The 19,947-nt window shown below is 45.2% G+C and overlaps 1 protein-coding gene and 1 non-coding gene across 2 annotated transcripts in view; one reads left to right on the plus strand and one right to left on the minus strand.

Annotated features, from left to right (window-relative positions):
• Positions 1-19,947, plus strand: part of ACTN2 (actinin alpha 2) — a 78,554-nt gene that overhangs the window by 36,244 nt on the left and 22,363 nt on the right. Inside the window, exons 5-11 of the mRNA XM_061404929.1 lie at positions 4,111-4,198; positions 5,737-5,815; positions 9,188-9,269; positions 13,273-13,358; positions 14,976-15,068; positions 16,879-17,109; positions 19,457-19,604. Coding sequence (XP_061260913.1) covers positions 4,111-4,198; positions 5,737-5,815; positions 9,188-9,269; positions 13,273-13,358; positions 14,976-15,068; positions 16,879-17,109; positions 19,457-19,604 — 807 coding nt within the window. The remainder of the gene's footprint in view (positions 1-4,110; positions 4,199-5,736; positions 5,816-9,187; positions 9,270-13,272; positions 13,359-14,975; positions 15,069-16,878; positions 17,110-19,456; positions 19,605-19,947) is intronic.
• LOC133240800 (U6 spliceosomal RNA) lies at positions 1,520-1,626 on the minus strand. Its single transcript, XR_009734398.1, has one exon. It is a non-coding gene; the product is annotated as a U6 spliceosomal RNA (small nuclear RNA).

Below are 19,947 nucleotides of genomic sequence, written 5' to 3' on the forward strand. Positions count from 1 at the left end.
TAGTTTTTTTGTAAAACACATCGTGATAGAAAGATTTTCAAATGACTAGGAAATAAACATTCAGAATTGCGACTCCACTGGCAAAGTGCTTAAATAAATCTCTTCAAACAGAAGTCTTTTAGTGTCCTACACAGTAGATAGTTTGCTAATCTATTTTTTTATTTGTTTAACTTTCATGGAGTCATTTCTTAAAAAAACCTCACTTAATTTCTGTAAGCGTACAGAAGAATTGTCTAATTTATTTAAATGACATCTATTATGTAGAAAAAGACATTGTTATTTAGACGGAATTCTTTGAGAAGCCACTCTCCATCAACAGAAATGATGGGCTTCTTCTAAGAAGGAAAACGAGAGGTTGCCGTATCTGCTGCTGAGGGCAGTGCAGAGAAGCCTGAGTAGGTGCAGTTCCTTGGTGTGTCGTATGGTTGCTCATGATGGAATGACAGATGACACTGCCTATTTATAGCATGCTTTGTGTACCCACCGTCAGGGTTTTCTGTGGGGACTTTTCAGGTTTAACCTTCACCTACAGGGGGTGAGGTATACCTCAGTCGTGTGCTATTTGGCACAGGCTTGTAACCTTCCATTGAATGCCTCAAAATTAAATTGGGGTGAGAGAGAGTCAGCTTTATTACAGTAGCCAATTCAACAGGGGAAATACTTGCTTCAGCATTCATGGTCTAAGAGTGTTCAGACATATTCAAACAGAAATTAGGTTAAACTCATGGCTTTTCTTGCCTGGGGAATCCCATGGACGGAAGGAGCCTGGTGGGCTACAATCCATGGGGTCGCAAAGAGTCAGACACAACTTAGTGACTAAACAATAATGATTTACAAAATGACTTACAAATCTAAGGTTAAGGGACTTCCCTGGTGGTCTAGCAGTTAAGACTTTCCCTTCCAACGCAGGGGGTACAGTTTCAATCCCTAGTTGGGGAGCTAACATCCCCTGCCTTGGGGCCAAACAAACCAAAACAAAACAGAAGCAATATTGTAACAAATTCAATAAAGACTTTAAACATAGTCCACGTCAAAAAATCTTTAAGAAAAATCATAAATCTAAATGTAAGTGGCAGTTATAAGGTTGTATTAATCTACTTTCTGTATGTTTACTTACCTAACCTGTTTTTTTTTTAATTTATTTTTTTATTGAAGTATATTTGCTTTACAGAATTTTGTTGTTTTCTGTCAAACCTCAACATGAATCAGACATAAGTATACATATCCCCTCCCTTTTGAACCTCCCTCCCATCTCCCTCCCCATCCCACCCCTCTAGGCTGATACAGAGCCCCTGTTTTGAGTTTCCTGAGCCATACAGCAAATTCCTGTTGGCTCTCTATTTTACATATGGTAATATAAGTTTCCATGTTACTCTTTCCATACATCTCACCCTCTCCTCCCCTCTCCCCACGTCCATAAGTCTGTTCTCTATGTCTGTTTCTCCAGAGCTGCCCTGTGAATAAATTCTTCAGTACCATTTTTCTAGATTTCGTCTATGTGTGTTAGAATACAATATTTTAAAATATGGAACACTTCGCAGATTTTCGTGTCATTCATGCACAGGGGCTATGCTAATTTTCTCTGTATCATTCCAATTTTAGTATATGTGCTGCCGAAGTGAGCACTAATCCAAGTTTTATTTAAAAGTTTGGATTATCTCCTCCTATTGTACTTTTTCTTACTATTTTCTTACCATTGGCTAGAACCCCAAAGGCAGGCTGTTATGTCTATAGCAGAACAGCTAGCTATGGAGTGCCATGTTTCAATATCTGTATGACTTAATATTGCAATAAAGTCTTAGATCTTTCAGTCTTTTTCCTTAACAGGAATTTGCTATTAATAAGAGACATGATCAGGAGCCATTCAAATTATTCTTGGAGCACACAAAATTTGGGGGGTTGTGTTGTTTCATCTGGATTATGGGTCAAAGAAAAGTCTGAACTAGAAGTGGGAACTTCAGAGAAGTAATTATAGAATACTTATCTTGATTTGAAAAAGTCAACTTCATACTGAAATGGAAGGCCAAGGCCCAATTTTGAATGAGAGTCCACATGTTCAGGTTTTGAGGAGCTATTTGGATGTATGAAACTTTGGGTCCTCTAAGAAGCAAGTGCCAGGATGGCGTTAGAAGCTGTCATAACCTGTTCAGGCTGCCATACAAAATACCATAGCCTGGGTGGCTTAACAGAAATTTATTTGGCTGAAAGTGCAAGATCAGGTTGCTAGCACTGTTAGTTTCTAGTGAGGGCTCTCGGCTTGTAGATGGCTGCCTTCTCTCTGTGTCCTCACATGGCAGAGAAGAAGAGGGAAGGGAGAAAGACAGGTGGGAAGAGAAAGACAGAGAGAGACAGCAGAGAGCTTGCTCATCTTATGAGGGCACTAATCCCATCATGAGGGCCCTACCCTCATGACCTCATCTAACCCTAATCACCTCCCAAAGGCTCCATCTCTAAGTACCATCACATTGGTGGTTAGGGCTCCAACCCATGAATTTGAGGGGGACACAGACATTCAGTCAGAGAAAGCAATGGCACCCACTCCAGCACTCTTGCCTGGAAAATCCCATGGGCGGAGGAGCCTTGTAGGCTGGGGTCCATGGGGTCGCTAAGAGTCAGACATGACTGAGCAACTTCCCTTTCACTTTTCACTTTCATGCACTGGAGAAGGAAATGGCAACCCACTCCAGTGTTCTTTCTTGGAGAATCCCAGGGACAGGGGAGCCTCGTGGGCTGCCGTCTATGGGGTCGCACGGAGTCAGACACGACTGAAGCGCCTTAGCAGCAGACTTTCAGTGGAGAAGGAAACGGCAACCTACTCCAGTACTCTTGCCTGGAGAATCTCATGGACAAAGGAGCCTGGTGGGCTACAGTCCATGGGGTCGCAAAGAGTTGGACATGACTGAGTGACTAACACACACACACACACACAGACATTCAGTTCATAGCAGAAATGCTAGAGATTTGTTGGGGGAAATGCCTGTGGAGGATAAGATAAGGGAAGCAGTAGATGGCAGGGCGCCTAGTGCCTGGCTGACACTTGTGCTGTGGAGAGAAGGACTTGGGAAAGAAAAATCTCATTTTGCAGAGTGGTCCTCAGGCAGGTTCAGCCGGGCTGATGGGGAGTCCCTCAGCCTCAGTTGCTCTCAGAGGAGTCCCACTTGCGGCAGGAATGGCCCCACTTTGGTGCCCGTCCTTTGCTCAGCCTGGGGCTGGAGTAGCCCTGAAGAAGTGTGTCCTCAGGGGGATGCAGGGGTGGATTCAGAGAGTGGCAGCTGGGACATTAGTTCTGTGCTGTGTTCCCAGCCGTGAGACATCTAAACAGTGTCTTCATGGCTGTTGCAGCAAGGAGGCTGTTGTTCTTATTGTTTTGCCACACTGTGTGGCATGCGGGATCTTAGTTCTCCAACTAGAGATGGGACCTGAGCCCCCTGCAGTAGACGCGTCGTCTTAATCCCTGGAATACCAGGAAATTCCCAGTAGTGGTTGGTTGTTTTTTTTTTTTTTTCCGCCTTGGTCAGAACCCCAGTGGCCAAACGTGGAATTTGCCAATAAAAACCTTTAAGTATTTTTAAATCACTGAGGGAATATAGAAGGGAATACATTTCAGACACAGTGGCCTCTCTGAATTCCATTTACTTAAGAATATACATTTTAAATGAGATCATTGACAGGTGGTGTGTATTTGTTAGTCGCTCAGTCGTGTCCGACTCTTCGAGACCCTGTGGACTGTAGCCCCCAGGCTCCTCCGTCCATGGGATTCTCGAGGCAAGAATACTGGAGTGGGTTGCAATGACAATGACAGGTTAGTTAAGTTATAAATTACACACATTAAAAAAATTTTTTTTTCATCAGAAAGGCAAGTTACCAGTACCCGTGATGTCTGGATTGGTATTCATTATGTCATACCTTGTTGTTGCTTCTGTATTATCCCTTTTAAGCCCCTTCAAGGGGCATCAGAAGTCAGTCCCTGGGAAGAGGGTTCCAGCCCCTCTCCTCTTGCAGAGGTGATGTCTTTGGTGATGGGCCCTCTAGGAAGTCTCTTTTAACAAATACAAGAACTTGGGTGAGTGATGGGTGAGGGTGAACTCTTTCTCTTGGCTATCATTACAGAAACCTCTGCCAAAGAAGGCCTGCTACTTTGGTGTCAAAGGAAGACTGCTCCTTATAGAAATGTGAACATTCAGAACTTCCATACCAGGTGAGCAGCCAGGGCCCTGGGGTCCTTATATGCCCTCTGGAATATGAGTGGACAGGGAGAACAGTGTTTATTTATTTCAGTGTCTCTTCCTGTCTGTGGGGCGTTTTCTGTATGTAGTAGAACTCAGGCTCTGGACTGATTGATGCTTAGGGTCCCACTGGGGAAAACATTGGATTCAGGCTAGGGAGACTGGTATGGTTTGTGAGCATCATGCAGGGATACGGCAGGGATGGCTTCTCAGGGACAAGGGGAGATTGAACTAGGGTCTGCATATCCCATGTACGAGGTCCACCCTGTCCCTCTTGTCTGCAGTGCCCAGAAGATGCTTCATCAGTCAGCTTTGTAGGCTGGGATTGGAGAAAAATAGAAAAGGCCTGTTTGAAAAACTATAGGGAGCTGAATGAAGGAGATCCAGAAATAATGTGAGAGCATGATTTCTGTCCCTTGTTTCGGTCTGTCCTTTCTCGTGTCCATCTTTTGCCGGGTGTTTATGTTTTCTGCCTTTGTGTGACAGGGATACCCGTGAATGTAAATGGGTCCCTAGCCCCCATAGATCAGAGAAAAGAAATGAAGGATACAGATGAGCCCCCAGGAGGGGAGGCTCATCTAGGGAGATAAGTATTATTAGGTGTCCTGAGTGCACACAGGTGAGGAGGAGCCTTGCTGTTCGTACAACAAGCTGTCAGGATGAGAGGACCTGGAAGGCTGGGACCTGCTGGGTGAATGTCAGAAGCCCAGTCTGGCCTTCCACTTACCTTCTTTTCTTCCTCTGGCCCAAAATGGGCCTGAGCCCTTCAACAGTATAGCTCCTGGGGTCTCCTTCTTCCCCACCCTTCAAGGCACAGGACTCCCGCTCCTGGTCTTCAGTGAACCTGCCACCAGGGAGCTCATAGCCTGAGGGTGCCTGGGAACACAGTGGTGTCTTTAAGTCCTTCAAGTGCTTATGCGTCATTGCCTTAAAACAAACAAACAAATAAAGCAATAATAGAAAAGAACCCTATGAAGAAGGATAGGGGAGAGTGTAGGATTTCGGAGCGTACTAAGGAGCGTGCTCTTGGAGGAAAGTGTGTCCTGGGCGTTTCAGGGTGGACCGTCCTGGTGTCTGTCTGTTGGGCCGACTCCAGGGACTTGGACGAGAGAGAAAGGAGGGAGCCAGACCTGCCAGATCCTGAGTGGCAAGAGGAGCATTGGTGGGGGGAACATCTTCCCTCCGTCCCTGCTGGTTCTCCCAGCACAGAACTGACCAGCACAGCAGAAGCGCAGCAGGGAGGGAGTCCCAGGCAAGGCTGAGCCTGAAGCCGTAGATGGAATCAAAACTAGTATAAGGGGTGGCAGTCCTTGGCAGACCCCAGGAGAGAGATGAGTGTTCCCAGGGAAGGGGCCACAGCGTCACTGGGTGGGGGAGCGAGGGAGGTACCTGGGGCTCTGGGTCCCAAATTCCAGGCCAACGTATGACCAAGGGCAGCCCCTTGCTGCTGCTGCTGCCGCCTCTCCATTAACCCGAGTTCCTGTTCCTCCCGACTGTGACTGTCGTGCAGCTGGAAAGATGGCCTTGGACTCTGTGCGCTCATCCACAGACACCGGCCCGACCTCATTGACTACTCAAAGCTGAACAAGGTCATTTGGGGGGCCTGGCATGCTGTGTCCACCCTGCCCCCAGCATGTCGTCTGAGACTGAGCCCGTCGGCCCTGAACTCACACCAACACCCAGGCTGCTGCCAGTATGCCCTCCCGGCCAGCCCGGCGAGGGGTGAGGACAGGAAGGGTGGCCGGGAGAGTGCTCACTTGTCATTTTAGGGCAGGACATGACCCAGAGCCAAGTCACCATTTTGGCCCATATTACGATGTTTGTTGTATTGGTTTGATTTACTATGAAAGCTTTATGTATGTTTCTTAGAGATTTTACATTCCCAGATTGAAAATATGGGAAGTGAAGTATCTATTTGGGGAAGGAGATGCAGATACCCCAAACCTTGTATTTAAATTCCTTTTATCTTTTCTGAAGGATTTAGTTGCTGACCTATTTATTCAGAGTTGATTAACTTGTTTCTCACACAAGAGATGCTTCATAATTACCTTGCTATTGATGTAAGGTGTTAGTTGCACCCTTAGAAAAGAGGTTTGGGGAATTTTTGTTCTTCTCTTTTAAAAAAATTCAGCTTACGAAAGTTCTTTTTTTTTTTTTTTTCCAGCTTAGGAAAGTTTCATTCTCCCTTTAAGCTTAAGCTTTTATTGCGCTTAAGTTTCAAATAGTCTGAATTCTTTCTTTAAAATAGTTTGCACATGTGATCTGTGATGGAAAAAAGAAATCCTGCCCCCTTCTAAATCTTGCAATGGACAGTCTATCTGCCCAGTAATAAGGCCATGTAAAGACTTAAGACGCCCCATGACCATTCCTGCCAGGGCGTCGGGCACATTTCCCCCCGCTGCTGGTGTGCTTGGCTGGCCGTGCACCTCGAGTTGCTGTGTTTGGTGTGGAATCTGGTCTTTGCTGCATGCTTCTCTCATGGTGTGACCCGTGGAGGGGGGCGTGGAAGAGTGTGCTGGCTTTGGCCACCTTGCAGTTGTCACATGCTCACCACCCTCCCCCTGACCTGTCTTCACTGACCATGGGGTAGCACATGAAAAATGCACTTGTGTCCTGAAGGTGAGAACTGTGGTCCTCAAATGGAAGACTGCCAAAGGGAATGGGCAGCCAGAGTTTTTCAACTTCCCCAAGTGTATGTTCTCATCCCAGAGTTATTCTGAAACCTAGAGACAGTGTATATTTTTTTCAGTTACTGTTTAGCTTATTTGCAAAATGAAGGAATTATACTAAATAGACCTAACTTCATTAGCCATTTATAAGGGTCAGTTTTTAGTGTTCAGTCGCTCAGTCGTGTCCGACTGTTTGCAGCCCCAAAGACTGTAGCCTGCCAGGCTCCTCTGCCTACCAGGCTCCTCTGTCCATGGAATTTTGCAGGCAAGAATACTAGAGTAGTTTGCCATTTCCATTACTCCAGGAGGTCTTCCCAACCATGGGCTTGAACCTGAGTCTCTTGTGTCTCCTGCCTTAGCAGGTGGATTCTTTACCATTAACGCCACCTGGGAAGTTTTTATTACAAAAGGTCAATAGACATGTGGTAATTGGCCACCTATGATCAGTAAAAAAATGATAATAATTAACAGTACCAGTTAATACTTTGATAAGCTCTAGATTAGGCACTTAATAAGTATATATGTTTATTATATATGTATTAGTATGTGTCATACATCTGGGTTTTACTGTTAATATTAATACATATATTTTATGTATATTATACAAGGGCTTCCCTGGTGGCTCAGCAATAAAGAATCTGCCTCCAGTGCAGGAGACACGGGTTCAGTCCCTGGGTGGGGAAGATCCCCTGGAGGAGGGCATGGCAACCCACTCCAGTATTCTTGCCAGGAAAATCCTGTGGACAGAGGATCCTGGTGGGCTATGGTCCATGGAGTTGCAAAGAGTCAGACACAACTGAAGCGACAGAGCATGCCTGCATGTACATGCGCAATTAGTCTTTCAGTCTTCATAATGCACAGTAAGCTGTGTAATGTAACATGCCTGTAAAGTTGGTACTCTTATTATCCCAGATTTACAGGTGAAGAAGAGGAGAATTTTGTAATCTGCCCAGGGTCACATACCAGTAGCTGAGCCGAGAAAACACTTAATTGCCATGTTTTATGTCAAGTCACATTCTAAGTGAGATACCATTCACAAAGTCTCTGAATTATTACTTTGTTTTTAATGCTGAAATTTTTCTTCTGTGTTAAGAACAAAAAGAAACTTTTACTCATCTATTTGGCTTTACAAAATTTGCATAAAATGTGCAGCTAAGACTCCCCTTATTATATGGCTGCTTTTAATAAAAGGATTATATGCTTTGTGAAGACAACACGGAATTGAAAAAACGTTTTGCCTGAAATGATAGTGAACTCTGAGAGGCCAGGAGGCTTGCTTTGGTTTCTTCCTTGAGCACTGAACGTCTTTGAAGCCTGCATGTTTTAAATGTTTCACCATATCAAAGTGATTGTTCTCATTGCAAAACACTGCAGCTTCTGAAATGTTTAAATGGCTTTGATGATAAAGTTCGTTATAGTCATCTCTGGACTAACATTACTTCTCATTTTGATTTTTCTGTATTATATACTCCCCCACCCCATTTCAGATTCACAATACTTAATCTCTTTAGAAGATAAAAAGAAGAAATATTAAATACATCTTTTAATTTTTCAGTATTTCAGTTAAAAACATCTGGTTAAATATGCTTTGTTATGTTACATATATATTTAACCAGTTTTACTGTGGATGACAAACACAGTCGTAAGAACAAAAATTTCTTCACAGTTTTCATTTACAATATTGTTTCTATAGTTTCTTTAATAATTTGATTTTTAAAATTTAATATTCTGCAAACCGAACTTTGGCTCTTTGTAGCCATGTTGTAACAATCTTTAGTGATCTAAAAGTTTCACCTAAACAGGCTAAAAGCAGAATTTTCTTGTATTTAAAACATAAATAAATGTAAAGTTAGTGTTGTACTAATGAATATTCTCCATGACCACCTTCCAGATCTGGGAAAAATGTATGTTTCATGCTTCCTTTTGGAATCATCTAAATTTTTGTTATCAAGAGTTGGAAATAAATGCCAAAGTATCCAGGACATTTTGTTTTTTTTTCCCATTCATGAGAAGATATTTCACAACTTTCCTCCCAGCCACACAGTATCTGTTCTCTCAGACTTTTGGCTCACATTTTATAAAGTGTGCATGGATTGAGTAATTTTTATGTTATTTTTGATGTTTCTCTAAATGTTTGAAGTGTTTGGGAAAAGATAAGAAAGAAAATCTTATACTATTGTGGTTATGTATGGATGGGAAAGTTTCAGCCCCAAAATGAGGCATATAAAAAAAATTCATTAAGTGCTGTTCAAAAAACATGTTAAAAAGCTGGTTATATTCTTTTCCATGCAGGATGACCCAATAGGAAATATCAACCTGGCCATGGAAATAGCAGAGAAGCACCTGGATATTCCCAAAATGTTGGATGCAGAAGGTGAGATGAAAATTGTGTTTACTGACTTACAGAAAATCTGTGGGCTCCCTATGTTACGGCCACACGTGGGGACTTGTAAAGTGTATAGCTAGGTTACATCTGAAGCCCTAGGGTCCCTTGGAAGTTTCTGTCATTGGCCTCATAATTAATAGAATATTTCATGTGTAGCTAGTTCAAAGTTATTTTTTAGAATCCTATTCAAAAGCAAGCCAGCAAGACTGTAGTGAAAGGACTTGGTAAAAGGTTCAACTTTGGCAAAGAAACGGAATGCTTTGGTTTGTGATTTTCAATGGAAAGCTTCCTATCTTAATTTAATTTTTTAAACAACATAAGGTTGCTTCTTTTTTGAACTACATAGGCAGAAATTTAACAAATAACTCTCCTTAAGCTTTAAGACTCCACAAGGAAAAACAATCCTTCCCACTAGAAGTTATGGAATCACAATGTAGACAATAGAACAGTTAGCCATCGTGTGCCTCTCAGATTTTCATGTCTCATCTTTAATTTGTTCGAGTTAAATTTAGTTTCATTAGAGCTGGAACCTTTCAATATGTTTTAGCTTAGCAGCCCTCATGCTGGGGACTGGTTTCAGAACTTTTCCTGCCCTTTTTGTGAGATGAGTTTGTGTGAGTTTTGCCCTGGCACAGCATTGGAAGTGCATATACATGGACATCATTCACTTATTTCATTTCACTTATGCATGAATCACTTCTCACTCAGCAGATGCTTGATGAGCACCCACCATATACAAGACCCTGGAGATGCTGCAGATGACGAGATATATAAGGCAGGGCCCAGCCCTCAAGGAATTTATATTCCTGTGCTTGTTGTGAATCGTACTATTCTCTGTTGGTTTGTTGCTTCTGCTAATTAGCATTGTTGGGGGAAAACGAAGAGCTTGGTTCTGGTCAGTTGTCATTCTTCTGTTCTTCCTTATTTTTGGTGACTGTATCATGGCTGCCCTAACAAAATACCACGAAGTAGGTGACTTGAAACAACAGAAATTTATTCTCTCTTAGTTCTGTAAACTGTAACTCTGAAATCACGGTGTTGGCAGGGCCGTTCTCCCTCCGGAGTCTGTGGAGGAGGACCTCTTCTTGTTCTTCCAGCTTCTAGAAGCCGCAGGTGTTCTTCAGCTCCTTTTAGCATTGCTCCAGTCTCTTGACTGTCTTTACATGGCCATCTTCCCTCTGCATCTGTTTCTATGCCTTTTCCCTCTTCCTAAAGGATACCGGTCACCGTGGATTAAGGGTGCGTCTTTCTCCAGCATGACCTCATCTTGATCACATCTGCAAAGATATACTTCTAATAAGGTCGCATTCACAGGTACCAGGAAGCAGGACTCCACCTGTCATTTTGAGGGCCACAGTGTAACCCATTCAGTGATCTGTCAGTGAATAGTCTAATTTTGCCTGTTTGTTAATGGCCATTTTATCAAACACCTGTAATACTGGATGTTGAACACACTTGAATACATTCTTTGGAATCTACTTATGGTTTTTCACAAACTCATTAGAGGGAGAAAGGCAATGAAACAATGAAGTCTCAATGTACAAGAAGTACCTTTTTCTTCTTGTCCATCCATCTTCTGACCTACGTTTACATTTGGGTGCTCTGGCCTTTAAACTTTACGTGCAGTAAATACCTATGCAGAGTTTACCACTTGAATGAACTGCTAGGATACTGAAGAGAGGAAAAAACAAGTGACGGTAAATTCATTTTTTCCTTCACTGATGCCTCCCTGACTTCTGACAGTGGAGGGTGAGCTTGGAATTACCCTGTTACTCTGGCAGGCTGGTCATCCTCTTGCTCCTGGCTCTCCTTTATTCTGAGTCCTGGTCTGGGCGTATCTTCTGCTTATCCTGAGGACATGGGATATGTTGGCACTCTGTTCATTTCCTGCTCCTCTGTGACATCATTGCCTCTTAATATTTTTCCTTTTTTGTTTTGTTTTTAATGGTTCAGAAAAACGCTTATGTATGATATTATTTTCTTTGCAGAGTAGTTTCTGTAAGAGTCTTCTGGCAAAAGAGTTATGAGCTTGAGTGGCTTGGGTGGGGGGCATGCGGTGGTGTAACCAGCTCCCCAGCAGATCTTCCCCCACCGTTAATTATCCTCTGTGTGTTTGCCACCTGCGTCTGGACTCACCATCCCCACAGCTTCGTAGTAACATGTTCCTCCCTCTGTCACTCTTTCATTGTAATGTCTTAAATACCAGTTTCCTCCCCTCAGATCGTTAATCGCTTTGGCAAATCCTTTGACCTTTCTTCTTGTCATTTGTGATGGTCTCTGAACTCTAAATGGAGTAGCTAATTGGGCTACCCAGCCATGAACCTATAATAAAAACTGGTGAGATTCTTTCCCGTCTTAAGTACCTTCCACACTTTTAAAAAAGCTGTGAAAGTTGTTTCTCTATGTTCCTGCCTCCAGTGAGCACCAGCTGTAGATTTTTCGGTGCTCATGGTCTGTGTGGACCTGCCGGAGGCCTCTGGGTGACCCTGGGACACCCCATCTGTCCAGAGGGAGGGGGCACCATTGTGTGCACTCAGTGGAATTCTGGAGTTCCCACTCCAGGCATGGATGGGACTTACTTGCTTGTTTAGGGCTCTTCTGAGCTGGCCGTGCCCTTCTCTCTGGCGGTTCTTAGAAGTGCACACAGAGTAAGGAACTTGCAAATGTGACTTCTTTGATTTGAGCCAAAGTTTGAACATCAGAAGTATGTGGGCAAGGGGGAAGATTTAAGACTTTGGCCTCTCTGAGAGGCCTGCTGCTGTTGGAACATCCTAGCAGTTTACCTTCTTTTTTCCACACGGGTTTAGTATACGCTGCCAGACCTGGTGAGAGAGCCATCATGACTTATGTCTCCTGTTACTATCATGCTTTTGCCGGTGCACAGAAGGTGAGGATGTGACACATAAGTCGCCACTCACCTCTTACCTTCTGTGTCTTGACTTTTTTCTCCAGTTGTTTTTCTCTCCCCCATCCCCCAACTCCTCGGAGTAAGGAGATCCATCTGGTTCCAAAGAAGCAGTCATTTGTTTTTTTCAGTCTGTTTTTCTTTGAAACGTACTGTTTATGCAGTAAGTAGTATGCCATTCATGTTCATTTTCTAGAAGGTTCCATGCTGTTCCACAAGCCCATATCCTATTGATATCCTCTGGAAATCCGATGACGAGCTTTCACCTTGGGGAATTACACAACACCTTTTTTAACTGCATTCTGTCAGTGACTGAACTGAGTCTCAAGTTAGAAATGGGGTGGCCAAGGTGAGAAAGGAAGAGTGTATGTTCCTGTGGTTCTGTTTTCTCTCTTCCTGGTGGTTGTCTTGGCAGCTCCTACATATGGTGGCGAGAGTCATAGTAAGAAGTTCAAGTCATGTATGCCCTTCTTTGTAGAAGTTCTGTTACTCTGGGTGGTTTCTATCAATCGCATGGTAAGTATGTATAGAAGGATTAGAAAACGTGCTGTCTTCAGTGAACTTCATCCCCGTTTAAGTGAGGGCTGTGCACAGAGCAGAAAGCCAAGGATTGTGAGGGAGGGGAGGGGAAGTGGTGGCCACGAAGGGGCCAGAGAGGTCTACATGTCCTCCTGCATCTTGCAAAGGGACAGATGTGAGATGGCTGCTTACAGCCAAAATGGCAGATGACGTGATCCACTTAAAAGGCAGGATCCCACAGGTCCTTAGGAAGTGGGAACCAACTCTAATAGGCAGCACCCGGGTTCCCATAGGAATACCTTGCCTGCACTTAAAAAAAAAAAAAAAAAACCCACCCAGGGTGGGAGAGAAACCCTCATTTTGACGATGTAAAAAGAAACGTGCTGGTTGAAAGCATTGTGTTCACGAGCGTTCAGTTCTGCACGGCCTTCCTAAAGGTCAGGATGGTGGGCCCAAAAAACGCAGAAAGTCAAATGTAAATCAGTTTGTTCTTCCCTTTGTTCACCCTGGTTTCTACTCTTCATCTGTGTGTATGTCTGTTCTCTGTGTTATTTTTCCCTCCCTCAGACATTGTGAACACTCCCAAGCCCGATGAAAGAGCTATCATGACATACGTTTCCTGCTTCTACCATGCTTTCGCGGGCGCGGAGCAGGTATTTAACCCTCGTCTATCCGGTTGCCATGCTGCCCTGTGCATTGGTTTCAGTTACATGTCTACGTGTGCACGCGAGCACATGCGTGCATGCCTGGGTGTGTGTCCAAGCACTTCACATCTTACCTGGGACTCTTTCTGAGTGTTTTGTAATGACCTAACTTGGCAAGTTCCAAACTGTGAATGCTTTTTTACTTAATAGCTTTACCTTTCAAGTTCTTGAAGTGTTCTTAGTTCTCTGTCCTTCTAAGATATTGCTCACATTTCACTAGTCAATTGTGGGAAATACTCATGCTTTAGGAAAAGCAAGAGCCATGAAAATTGGGCTGCACTGATTGAGTGGTGAAGAGGGATTTGACCAGGAGGAGTGGACACCTTTCCAGGGCCCATTTTTATTAATAGTTCTCTTCTACCTGGATGCTCTTCACTATTCAGTGACCTGTTCAAACATCTTGCAAGATGAATATTAATGTAACTGAAATAGTGAAAAGATAACAGTGTTAAAACCTCAAAAAAAATGCATGCTCGTTAACCAACAGCCTGAGGGACATCACAGGTAGGTGTCCCTCCGTTTTCTCCCTGGTCCCCTGTTTTTGCCTCCTGCCTGTTCCCGTATCTCTACTTGCAGTGTTCTTATAGATGGGGGTGGACAAGGGATGTATTATTTCTATGATCTCTATAACTCTATAAGACCGTCTCCAGAAAATGGTAGTAATTGGAAATTGGCCCCTATGAGGGTTTCAGAAGCAAGACTTGGGATGAGGCAGGAGGGCTGGAAGCCAGATGGGTCTCATGGTCATGGTTTAAGGTACTTGGCCACTCCTAGCTCAAGCTCCCCACAGAAGGACAATAGAAAATTACTGATACCACAACAGCTACTCAGGTGGATTAAACAAAGTCTTAAAGCAGGTTCTGTTCCGAGAAAGGATCCCAGCTAACACATTCTATGTGTTCATTTTGGGAAAAGAAGGGCTTCTGTGAGCTCAGGGGAATGATAGATGTATTTAGAACCCAGTCCTCTCTGCTTTGATATCTAATGTGATTGGAGAGTTCCTGCCCTGTAGTTTTGAGGTCGGTTAGAGCAGCAGGCTCCAACCTTTTTGGCACCAGGGGCCGATTTCAGGGAAGACAGTTTTTCCATGGACCAGGGTAGGGGATGGTTTCGGGATGATTCAAATGCATTACATTTACTGTGCACTTTATTTCTATTCTTATTACATCAGCTCCACCTCAGATCATCAGGCATTAGATCCCGGAAGTTGGGGACCCCTGGGAGGGCTCAGGTGGACGCCCAGGGACCAGAGATTTTTGTTTCTGCGACCCATCGATTTCTGTTACTAACTTGTTTGATGTTCCACAAAGCTCATGTTTTCAACTAACGCTAATCTTCCTGTTATTCCCTACAGTATATTCACCTTGCTGTGTAAGTCTGTATGAAACTGTCCTAAAGGAATGCAATGACCCATAGTGTGCAAGAGCCATATCCTCAGGCTTACCCCACCAGAACCTAGAAGCTGCACCATTTACAGCACATGCCACCCCTGCCCTGCCGCCTTCCGCCTTGTGTATGCACGTCCCTGTCGACAGAGCCGTCCTGTTTACCTATTGTGTTTTACAGGCTGAGACAGCGGCTAACAGGATATGTAAGGTTCTTGCTGTGAATCAAGAGAATGAGAGGCTGATGGAAGAATATGAGAGGCTAGCGAGTGAGGTAAAGGAAACGGGTCCCCGCGGTCTTGTCCATTCCCTCCCTGAGGGTGAGAAACAGAGGGTGAACACGGATTGTCAAGTGTTTTGTTTTGTTTTGTTTTTCTTTGCATTTTTCATCTCAGGTAGACTAAAGTAGGAAACTCCACTAGCTCTCAGGAATTGTTCATCTTGTAGCAGCTTAATTATTGGCACTAAGATCCTGCTGCAGGTTGTTCCAAGCACTGCAGGGCATGGAGGTAGTTTGCATGTTAGAAGCTCTGCACCTCCGGGGTTGGACTCCCCTAGATGACACTGCGTTCCTTGTTTTTTTCCTGCTTCATTGGCTTCTGACATCACATTGGATGCACTCCGTATTCAGGATCCCGGCTCCACGCAGTGACTTAGGATCTAAGGAACATGTACAATCCATAGTGAGATGACAGAGGCTCAGCCCTGTGTATGTATTTAAATATCAAATATCTAGAGGGAACCTGGTGGAGGCAGAGCTGGTAGAGCCCTCCGTCCAAGACATTTGAGCATGAGTTTCCAGGATGCCTTTTTACAGCTCTTCAGTCAGATTCTTGGTTAGAGTAGCACTTTCCACGCTGCTCTTCTTTTTGTTCTTATTATAGTGTAAATATTAACTAAGCAGGACCGGAGAAGCCAGGTGGCTTAGTGGTAAAGAATCCACATGCCAGTGCAGGAGATGCAGGAGACTTAAGTTCGATGCCTGGGTCGGGAAGATTCCCTGCAGAAGGACATGGCAACCTACTCTAGTATTCTTGCCTGGAGAATCCCATGGACAGAGGAGCCTAGCAGGCTATAGTCCATGGGGTTGCAAAGAGTTGGCCACAACCGAGTATGCATGCAACCAAAGCAAAGCAGGACCAGGCTGAGATCCTCTCTGGATTGAACTCAGCCACAGTGACAGTAGCGGAGAACAAGTCATGTTTGCTGTGAGTTACTCGGGCTCATACTTGGCCTGTCCTGGGTAAAGCATCGGAACACTTGGAATCAATTTTCCCAAGTAGTTGTATGTATTAGTCCAAGCTGATGATGCTGTTTTTACTTTGCACTGTTGTGGGAAAATTCCATTTGCAGCATCATTTAATGCCAGTGATCCAGCTTCAGGGTTGAAGTATGACCAGGACCAAAGGACAGATGCTCCTCAGTGATGATAGCCTTCATTGTCTTACTTGGTCCTTTATTCATCCTCTTCAGATAGACTGTGCAGGGCGTTTGTAAGGCCTTGGTGGTAATTCAAGAGAACGGGGCATCCTTCATTCTTGGGATTCATTGCCATTTCCACCTTCATCCTGTGGATTTCCTTGAAAGTTAGCTATTAAAATACACTTTGGCATTGAGTCAGTTCCAGATTTACAGTGCTTTTGTGTAGTAAATAGACCCATTAGATTTGAGCCGATTGAAACTAGAAATACATTTTAAGTTAAACCCAGTCCTTTCCTGATTTTATTCCACCACGTGAAGTTTTTGGTTGTTTTTTTTTTTTTTCATTTGAAAGCTCCATCCAGCATTTGTCTGCTCATGTCTGGTCCCCAAGTTTCCTGTAAATGTCTCATTTTTGTAAAACATGCCTTGTGCTGACTCTGAGTTTTCAACCTGTACACTTGGGCAAGGGTGAGTGGCCCTGGGTGGGGACTGAAGTCTCCATTTGTGTCCTCCTTACAGATGGGGCTGTTACAGACTTCTATAATCTCAGGAGCTTTTGGTCAACCCATTCCCAATTGTTAGATGCCTCTGTTTTATAACTGGGGGTCAGTTTGCTGTTTTTTTCAGCAGTTTTTATGTGTGTGTGTGTGTTTTGGGAGCAGCTTTTGGAATGGATTCGGCGCACGATCCCCTGGCTCGAGAACCGGACTCCTGAGAAGACCATGCAGGCCATGCAGAAGAAGCTGGAGGACTTCCGGGATTATCGCCGGAAGCACAAGCCTCCCAAGGTGCAGGAGAAGTGCCAGCTGGAGATCAACTTCAACACCCTGCAGACCAAGCTGAGGATCAGCAACCGGCCGGCCTTCATGCCCTCCGAGGGCAAGATGGTGTCGGTGAGTAGCCCCTTGGCCCCGGGGGCACCCTGCTCTTTTTTTTCATAAAGTCCCTCCTCTGATTTGCCGCTGAGAGGAGGCACTGACTATAATTTTGACCCTGTGGCCACTTCCTTCTGGATATTTTCTCTCTGCCATCATGCAATTCTTGCCTCTCCCTGCTGTTGGTGCCTCACACAGAGCAGGCCTCTCACAGACACCTGGTGATGGTGTCCCTCCCTCCCCTCCCCGCCTCTGGGTGGACTGGCGTCTCCATCACATACCTCTGTTCCCTCCTGTTACCACCTCCCCGTTTCACCTTCTCCAGGCCTCAGTCCTACATTTACCTCCCTCTCTGCATATTGGTTTCTCCCACTCTGCTGAATCTTTCCCATCCGCATTAGGAAGCAGTCTAGAATCTACCAGACAAAAATGAAAACCTCCTATGACTCCACGTCTCCCCACAGCAGCTGTCCTGTTTCTCAGCTCCCTTTGCAGCAGGATATCCAGAGAGAATTCTTTATGGTCCTTAGCTTTGGTTCCTTCCTCTTCCTTTACTTCTTTTACTCTTCAACCTGCAGTAAGTAATCTGGCTTCCATCCCACCTACATGGAGACTGTTCTGTTCAAAGTCAGCACCATCCATGTTGACAACCCAGTGGTCCCTTCTGCTTTCATGTTTTCTGTTGCTGTGACCATGGCTTCCTTGAAACTCCTTCCACTCTTGAACTTAGCTGAGTTCCTCCTGCCTGACCACCGAGTCCTTCCAGTCACTGCTCACAGCTTTGCTTCCTCCCCCGAGGCTATAGGTAGATGGTTTCTGGGTCAAGGGTTCCTGACTTTCTCCTCTGTCTTGACACCTGCAAGTGAACTCATCCAGGCTTGTGGCTTTAATTACCAGCTATAATGGCAATGTCTCCCAAATTTGACATCTCCAGCTCTGATTTCTGCCCCAGTTCCAGATTCATATGTCCACTTGGATGTCTCAAAACCTAACATCCAGGAGTCCTTCTGCAGTGAGCTCTGTGTGAGTAAATGGCATCACTGACCCCTAAGTTACTAAAGCCCCAGACCCAGGTGTCATCTCAGATCCTCCCATTCTGTCACTTTCTTGTATCTGGTTCCTCAGCAAGTTCCCCTGGCTCGGGATCATACCTTGAACCTGAGCCCTTCTCTCGACCTCTGTTGCTGTCGCCTGTGCTAAGCCACCAGTGCTTCTCTTTGGACCCTGCAGTGACTTTCTCACTTGCTTTTCTTGTTCTTTTCCCCCTAAAATGCATTCTCTACATAGCAGCTGCCATCATCTTTTAAAAAAATTTTTTTCCTGTGGCATGCCAGCTGTGCCCTGTGGCATGTGGGATCTCGTAGTTCCCCAACCAGGAGTCAAACCCACATCCCCTGCATTGAGTCTTAACCCCTGGACTACCAGGGAAGTCCCCATCTTTTTAAAACATAAATCACAGTATGTCTCCTTTCTTCTCAAAACCCTCCAGTGACTTTCTAAAATATCTAGAATAAGATCCAGATCCCTTTTCCGGGATCTGACGTGGTCCGACCCCCACCCCGCCCTGCTGACCTCATCTCCGGCTGCTCTGCCCCTCAGCCATCTATGGACACACCTGCTGTGGCCCTTCCCAAGCCCAGAGTGCACCCCTTCCACAGGCCTTTAGCTCATCCCTCCCTTCATCATGAACTTGGCTTTCCCATCCCTGAGGTCTCGACTCAAATGCCAGCTCCTCAGAGGCGTCTCCGCTCAGTAACCCGCCTAAAGGAACCGCTCTCACATGCCCTCATCAGTGTCACTTGACTGTGAGTTGTTTTTCCTTAGCAGCACATCACTGTCGGAAATAGGAGTTTTGCTTGTTTAATTCCTTATTTGTTGTCTTTCTCCCCACCCCCCACCACAGTCATGAAAACTACACGGGGGCCCTGGGAACTTTACAGGTGCTGTCCACTCTTATACCAAAGGTTCCCACAGCGCCTGCACGCGTGTGATGTCCGGGAACCAGTTGGCGGCTGGTAGAGCCCAGTCTCTGAGTCATTTTGAGGCTGAGTCATTCTGTGGCTTCAGCTTCTAGTAGCCAGAAAATTAAAGTGTGTAAACCTTTGTCCACATCTGGAGAAGCATTTGATATCTGTTCACTGATGAGAAGGGCCATCTTAGTCCAAAAAGTCCAAAAGGTGGTAATGAAGATGTTTAGAAGCCAAAACATGGGGATGGTTATTTGGGGTGGGTGGGGAGTACAGAGGGCGAAGGAAGGACAAGAAGGCACCCAGGAAAATGCCGCTGACATCACAGAGGGGATCAGAGGGGAGCCCAGGGGGCCAGAACATAACGGATATGCTGTGCTTGTCCCCAACCATCCCAGGACATTGCGGGCGCCTGGCAGCGGCTGGAGCAGGCAGAGAAGGGCTACGAGGAGTGGCTGCTGAACGAGATCCGGAGGCTGGAGCGCGTGGAGCACCTGGCTGAGAAGTTCCGGCAGAAGGCATCCACGCATGAAACCTGGGCGTACGGTGAGTCCTTGGGGCACGGTGGGCTCCTGGAAAATTGGGGTTGAGTTGCGGACAGAGCCGTGCATGTGTGCAGTGACCACTGTCCCTGGTGCCTGTGGCCCTGTAGGCAGCTGCCCTCGCCCCTTTCTGGTTTGCTGTCCCAGGTCCTAGGGTACTTCAGGAGATGGGTATGGGGAATTTCCTGGCAGTCTAGCGGTTAGGACTCCATGCTTTCATTGTTGTGGCCCAGGTTCAATCCCAGGTCAGGGAACTGAGATCCAGCAAGCTGTACTGTGCAGCCAAAAACAAAAAAGTAGAGATGAAGATGGATGTTTTTACCAAACAGGACTCATAGTACATTCTT

The sequence above is a fragment of the Bos javanicus genome, chromosome 28 (genome assembly GCF_032452875.1).
Source record: "Bos javanicus breed banteng chromosome 28, ARS-OSU_banteng_1.0, whole genome shotgun sequence".
Classification (NCBI taxonomy): domain Eukaryota; kingdom Metazoa; phylum Chordata; class Mammalia; order Artiodactyla; family Bovidae; genus Bos; species Bos javanicus.